At 35.4% G+C, this 7155-nt stretch overlaps 1 protein-coding gene across 2 annotated transcripts; it reads right to left on the bottom strand.

Moving 5' to 3' along the window:
* Positions 1-1506: 1506 nt before the first annotated feature.
* LOC131593331 (G-type lectin S-receptor-like serine/threonine-protein kinase At4g27290) lies at positions 1507-7155 on the bottom strand. Of its 2 annotated transcripts, none has more exons than XM_058865799.1 (7): positions 4094-7155; positions 3777-3902; positions 3480-3625; positions 3187-3397; positions 2854-3091; positions 2399-2549; positions 1507-2116 (listed from the first exon to the last, which is right to left on the bottom strand). In XM_058865799.1, exons 1-7 carry the CDS (start codon positions 5364-5366, stop codon positions 1817-1819), a joined length of 2445 nt encoding a protein of 814 aa, XP_058721782.1. In that variant the 5' UTR covers positions 5367-7155; the 3' UTR covers positions 1507-1816. The 2 variants fall into 2 exon arrangements, with proteins under 2 accessions (XP_058721782.1, XP_058721783.1); XM_058865800.1 differs by having other exon boundaries at positions 1508-2116; positions 3786-3902.

Raw genomic sequence — 7155 nt, 5'->3', positions numbered from 1 at the left:
TAACCTGGCAAATTCCTTGATACCCTTAACAAATATTTTTCTACGTGTATATGAGTAAACCAAAGGCGCCTATAATGGCTAACAAATTTTACTCTATCAGATATTTGATACTATTTCATTTTTAAAGTTATATTTAAACTCAAGACCTTTGATTAAGTTGAAAAGATCGTTCTTATCTCATTCAAGTGCTATATAGGATGTTCCATTGTTGCATACTTTTTTTTTAAAGTTGTGTATTTGCATAATTAATGATGATCTTATTCTTATCAAATATTAGTATTCTGATAAATTTTATCATTTATTATTCTGATATTTTTGAAATTCTCACGGTTGAGACTGATAAATTTTAAAAAAAAGTATGCAACAATGCTATATACTATATTTTGTTTTGAATATTTCCCTATCTTAATTTAATTTAACTTCAACAATTGAATAATGCGACAACTAAAATCAACCTTTTTTCCAAAAATAAAAACGTTTGATCAACATCAAGCTATTTTCAAAAACAAAATAAACATAGGTATTTCTATTTTGAAAACCTTGAATAACATCAATGGTGTTTTCCAAAACTAATAAGTCGATCGCTTTCGCATCCTTTCACTTCACGAATAAAACCGATCATCTCATCGCCACTCAAAATCTTTTTCAAAATTGAGCCAATTTTCAATTCAATTCAACAAACCCTTGGTCTAAACCAAGTCTCTCTTTCAAAATCTTTTCATAATCAATACTTCTCAAAACACATTAAATAATCGAATTTAGTTCGGTCTTTAATCAATGAATAAGAATTTTTTGGACGTATTTATCCCCTTTATTCTTTAAAGCATTTGGATGATAGTCGTACTTAACTTCCCGTTTGAATGCTTCGAATCCACTAAGGACCCCTCACTTGATCCGTCTCACCATTTTCAAAAAAAAATGATTTGGTAGAAAAAGGAATGGTTAAGACGTACTTATCTTCTCTATTTTCCAAGTATTTGAATGATATTCGTACTTAGGTTCCCGTTTAAGAGGTGCTACTACCCTTCCCTTGCATAACCAACTTCCGAACCCGCTCTTGGTTGCGACTACTATGTTTTCGTTCTTTGTGGATTTTATCGATATTTTCCTTTTTCTTTAGAATAAATAAAGTTCAGTGACGACTCTATTATATTTCATACATGTGATACGCATGGGTATTCTCTTTTTTTGATCAAATTCACGTATAAATCGGGTGGTTTACGTATATCATGAATGACCGGCGGTAGTTCGCAAGAGTAGACCAAAAGTGTAATATATATTTTTCTAAAAAAGGTTTTGCCACTATAACGAACATAACTTGTGCTAATTAAGTTTGTTATTTTGATAGAGAAAACAAGATGATAGACATTCTGGAAACTTCAAAAACTCTTTCATTATGCATAACTTTTTCAGATAAACCTTCAGACAGCAATTAACATATAAAAAAAAGGTCATGTTGCTGCAACTGTCATGGTTCCATATAGTCACATTCCATAAGCTAGAAAAGGACATTTTTAAATAGTAATGTAAGCATATATTCAATTTTGAGTAAGCCAGTATAGTCCATGTATGTTTTCAAATTTTCCTTTAAAATTCTATTACATTTGCAACAATAATTTATTTATAGTATCATATATAAATGGCATCTTCTTCAGACGAATTTTTTTAACTCTGCTTTCCACTCTAGAGTCATACTAACATCAAATTACACATGTACAACAACACTAGTAATCTATGATCTATATATCTTCATATGTGCCAAAGCCAAATTTTAGCTCATTTGAACAATATTTCACCCATGTAACACAGTGGCATTCTATCGGCCCTCTAACAATGACATCGAAGCTTCATTTATTGAACAACCCTTTGAAGAAGATCCTGTGTTATTTATATCATCTCTTCCTCCATAGAACCCGGGCTCACTTGGTTTGGGGAGTAATTTTTCACCTTTTAACATAAAAACTACGGATGACATGTTAGGCCTATTTTCGGGTTGCTGTTGTACACACAATAGACCAACATGAATAAATCTTATTATTTCTGAACAGATATCCGCATCATAAGATATATCAGCTATGAACTCATGTGGCCTTTCTTCAATCCATAGTCTCCATGCCTAAAATAACATCAAAGTTACAGCAAGAGTAAGCTCAATCCCTACTTAATTTTCAATTGATGTAAGTGATTTACTTTTTTTATAGAAATTTATTTATTTTTGTGTAGGTATGCATGGAATTACTTTCAAGTTTCAACTATTCCTCAAGATGTGAATTAGTAATCATTTTGAATTTTCTTACATTCCAAAAGATTTATCGATACAAAAAAGAAAAGGAAAGCAGCTATAAATATTAGTGTTCACAGCTCATAAGATAGAGAAACATTTACACTTAAAACTTACATGCCCAAGAAGGTTTAGATGATTTTGAGGGTCATCAAATCCGCTATTCTTCTTACCGCTAATTATCTCAAGTACAACAACTCCAAAGCTAAAAACATCAGATTTTATTGAGAAGGATCCACGCACTGCATATTCTGGAGGCATATATCCACTGCAATAGGTTTTGAGTATTCATGTTTGAAACATAATATTTGTCAATATTGAACATAGTCCATGTATAGTATATATCTATTATAAAAACTACAACAAATATGGACGTTTACACATTCTAATGTAAGCAAAAATCTCCAAAGACTAAAATTAAAATAACGAGGACAGAAGAATATCTTTCCCATGTCTTAGGAATTCAAAATGACAAAAAAAATTCATAGAAACTAAAACTGAGATCAATGTATATCATAAAGACTCAAAAGTTATTTAAGCCTTAAATTGAAATAAATACAAGTTGAACTTACTATGTTCCCATCACTCTATTTGTATTAGCCTCAGCTTGGTCTCCCATAAATGATCTCGCTAAACCGAAATCTGAAATCTTTGGGATCATATCAATATCAAGAAGAATATTGCTGGTTTTGAGATCTCTATGTATGATTCTTAGCGTAGAATCCTGATGGAGATACAGCAGACCCCGAGCAATCCCATCAATAATTTCTAAGCGCTTTCTCCAATCTAGTAATTTACTTCGTGTGGCATCTAACAAATGAGACATTCGTAAGTTAGTATCATAACTACATTACGGCAAGAGTAAAACTGAGAGCAATAAATTTGGTTGGTGTGGAAGTTCAAACCAAAAATAAAGCAATCCAGGCTTTTGTTGGGCATGAATTCGTAGATCAATAACTTTTCATCTTGTTGTATAGAACAACCAAGAAGTTTTACAAGATTACGGTGTTGAAGTGTTGCCATCAACAATACTTCATTTTTGAATTCCTCAGTTCCTTGTCCTGATGTTTTAGAAAGCCTCTTAACAGCAATCTCTTGGCCATCTACCATTATGCCCTGGTAAAATTTATGGAAATTTTAGTACTTATAGTGCTTGGTGAAATAAGAGGATAAATTAACTTGGTAACCAAGAAATTACCTTGTACACTGGTCCAAAACCACCTTCTCCTAACTTGTTTCTGTTAGAGAAGTGATTTGTTGCATTAGCAATGGTCGAAAAGTCAAATATTGTTGCCAAGTCAACATCTTCCTTTTCCTTCTTGTGAAGTAACACTTTTATGCATCCTGAAGTAAAAATTCAAGTGCTTTAAAGTTAACAATGTAATCAAACTTCAGAACTCATTTTAAGTTGTCACTAGTTCTTTTTGCAACACTATTTGAGTACTATTTCAGCAAATCATAAATATTTGAGATTTACTTATCATAACTTTTTGACCTGGCTTACCAAGCCTCTTTTTATACGCTGATGTGACCAATACAATAATGGTCAGTCCTATAATGAATGCAATAACTCCTGCAAGAGTCCCAGCACGCTTCAAGTTCCTCGTATTCTTTTTATGATCTGGGGGTTGAAGTAAATATCAATTAAAGATTAGGTATATGAGCTTACCAAAAAAAAGTGTAAAGGAAACGTATAGGTTTCACATATTTTTAAGTTTTAAACAATGCTTTATAATATAAAGCCAAATACCTAAACATTTATGCTATATGTCTAACTGATAATGCAAAAGATGAAATAGGAAATGAAAATACCAAATTCTGAAGATGCGAGTCTTATGTAAATGTCTTGCCCTTGGTCTGGATGAACTCTCATGTCGACAATGTTGTCAAACCAAAGTAAGCAGCCACTACCACCATATCTGATATCCAAATTTGCATACGCAGTGCAAGAACAGTTTTTCAAACACACAGTCTTGCATTTCTCAAGGCTCATGCTCTTGTCAAACCACGATGATGACGTATCTGGCAACTTCATGCTTGTGTACTTCAAAAATCCATCTCCGCGGAGACAGTTTAAATGTGTTTTCCTTACACACCCGTCAGACCAGTTTGATGAGTCCCACTTTGTTTGAAATTTTGGCATGAAACCTTCCAGGCATTCACATATTGGAAAGTCATTAATATTGCAGTTAGAGTTGATACCACACAAGGCATAATTATCACACAGGTCTGCAGGACGATTAGCTATATCCTCCCAAACTTGTGACTTATTGGACCAAAGAAGACGCTGTGAATTTCCGGAAGGATCTAACACCATTATAGTAATAATTGAACTGTTCATAGTTTCATACTGATAAGAGAATTCTTTGTCGGTGAACACTACCGAGTAATTCAAGATTCTAGACAATCTTTGCCAAGAAATACCAGTGAAAAGAAATCCATTCCATGACCCTGCTCTATATAGAAATGTTGCTCCCTTTGCAGTAACCAGTTGAGGAAAACCATGCGTATCTATCCTATGTGAGCATTCACCTTCAGCAGGATCTTCAGAGCTTCTCCAAGATGTGAGATATTTATATGGACCAGTTACTAAATTACTTTTCAGCTTCATTCCAGCAAGAAAAGTGTTACCAGGATAATCAAAACTTTCCCAAAAAAAGTTCACAGTGCTGTTTGCATCTTTCACAACAAGGTTTCCTGAATCCAACAACTGCACTGCAGCTGGTTTCACCACAATTCTCGATGAATTGGAGGACCAAACAACGCCTTTCGAGTCATCATGAATAACAAGATTTCCCTGATCATTTAGTTTCAGCAATCCTGTTGAGTTTTGTACAGGAGTCTCTCTATTAGCAACCCACACAATAGTCCTAGGTAATATGCTTTTGTACCATATACCGAAGTATTGGCGTTGGGGATCTCCAAAATTGAAAAATCCTGCTTCAAAGGTTCCACCTGCAGAAACAAGTGTTTCATTATGTTGAATAAACTGATTTGGAGTGAGAGTGTTCTGATTAGAGAAAGTGGGTATGGTGGAGCAAAAGAAGATTAGCATTACCAATAACACCTTATGGATGTTCTCCATTGTGTTTGTGAGGGTTTGTCCTGATCATTTTTCATTTTATCAAATACCAAATTCAATTGACACGGCATAGTCGGCCAAGTCTTCCCTTGTGCGTAGAAATTGATGCAATTTCCAAACAAAACCAACAAGTCAGTGGTGTATAATCTAGTCTACTCAGCTTAAAGCTTGCTATGTTGACCAAAAGATGAACGGTGGAAAGAATAGGGAGAGAGAGGAAAAAAAAGTATGAATGTTGAAAATTTTAGGAGGTAAATTGACAATTAGCATTAGCACCTCTCCACTGTTTGTGTGAGTTTTCCCAATTTACTGCTTTGTACTATCCCTTTAACTTTATCTCTTGTAAATTCCACTTTAATTTCGGTTTGACCCTAGCCCACTTGCTTGTGGCAAATTCGGGCTACCTTCATTAGAGCTTTCCTACTTGCAGCAAATTTGACCACCACTTACTACTAAAATGACCACCACTTAGACCACCGCCAACCACTAATGCGACCACCACTATGATCATTATTCACCACCACTTTGAACAACATTGACCATCACTGTATCCACCTTCGGTCAGAAATCCAACAACCATCGACTAGTACGTCGACCACCACTTAGAACACCAACAACCATCACCTTGACCACCACTTAGACCACCGCTGACCACTAATGCGACCACTACTATGATCATTATTAACCACCACTTTGAACAATATTGACCATCACTGTATCAACCTTCGGTCAGCAATCCAATAACCATCGACTAGTACGTCGACCACCACTTAGAACACCAACAACCACCACTTCGACCACCACTAAATCCACCTCTGATCACCAATCTAGCCACTATTGACAGCTGTTCAACCATCGTCCATTACCACTACATCCACCTCTAATCATAGGTCTAGCCACTATTGACCACCACCTCGGACATCGTCGATTACCACTACACCCACCTCTGATCACCTGTCTAGCCACTATAAAACTACTACTTCGACCATCATCAATTGCCACAACATCCACCTACGACGACCAGTCTAGCCCTATTAACTACCACTTCGACCATCGACAATTTCCAATACACCCACCTCTGTACATTAGTCTAGCCACAATTGACTACCTATGAAGTACAGACACCCACCGGAAACACAACATTGACACGTCGATATAGTTCTAATTTGAAAAAAAAAATGATTAATTAAACAAAATCATTAGTGTTGGTGTTAATTTTGAATACGATTCTGAGACAGACACACTTGTTTTCAGAGGTGTCGGGGCTACATAGTTGACTACCACTTCGACAATCATCCAATTCTTCCAATGTGCTTTGCTAATAGATGCAAATTCAACCACTAATGGTTAGTCCTAATAATTTCCATTTTATCAAACCAAATTCAATTCACACGGCTTATTCGTCCAAGTTTTCTTGTGAGCGTGTTAATTAATGCAAATTCCAACCAAACGTAATTAAAGTCTACTATTTTGACCAAATGTTAAATCATTCATTATCATCTTTGTGTTGTTCTGCCCCACTATTCTTGTTGGTATATGGTAGAAACATGCATGTGGTGGTGAATAAAATCAACGAATTCTCAAATGTAATTGTAAAACTTACCCCACAATCCGTCATTTTCAGTCACTCCCAAACCCTAGTGTAAACCTCCGGCCGTCGCAAAGAAACGGCCCCATTGCGGCCGAGATGAAAAACTTCCGATTGGAGGAGGTAGAGTTCCCCCTATGATGTTGAATTCATGCACTGCCTTGAGCATGGGGCAGCCATGAGAGACCAAACCATAATCTCCTT

The sequence above is a fragment of the Vicia villosa genome, linkage group LG3 (assembly GCF_029867415.1).
Source record: "Vicia villosa cultivar HV-30 ecotype Madison, WI linkage group LG3, Vvil1.0, whole genome shotgun sequence".
Taxonomy (NCBI): domain Eukaryota; kingdom Viridiplantae; phylum Streptophyta; class Magnoliopsida; order Fabales; family Fabaceae; genus Vicia; species Vicia villosa.
Note: the sequence above shows the minus strand (reverse complement) of the source record. Positions and strands in the feature narration are given on the sequence as shown.

What these genes read in the sequence shown, in the direction of transcription:
- LOC131593331 (XM_058865799.1), bottom strand. Translation starts at nt 5,366, where the DNA reads ATGGAGAACATCCATAAGGTGTTATTGGTAATGCTAATCTTCTTTTGC. An exon ending in ACTCGCATCTTCAGAATTTG is followed by an intron (nt 3,903 to 4,093) that starts GTATTTTCATTT and finishes TTCAACCCCCAG; the next exon opens with ATCATAAAAAGAATACGAGG. An exon ending in AAAGAGGCTTGGTAAGCCAG is followed by an intron (nt 3,626 to 3,776) that starts GTCAAAAAGTTA and finishes TTTTTACTTCAG; the next exon opens with GATGCATAAAAGTGTTACTT.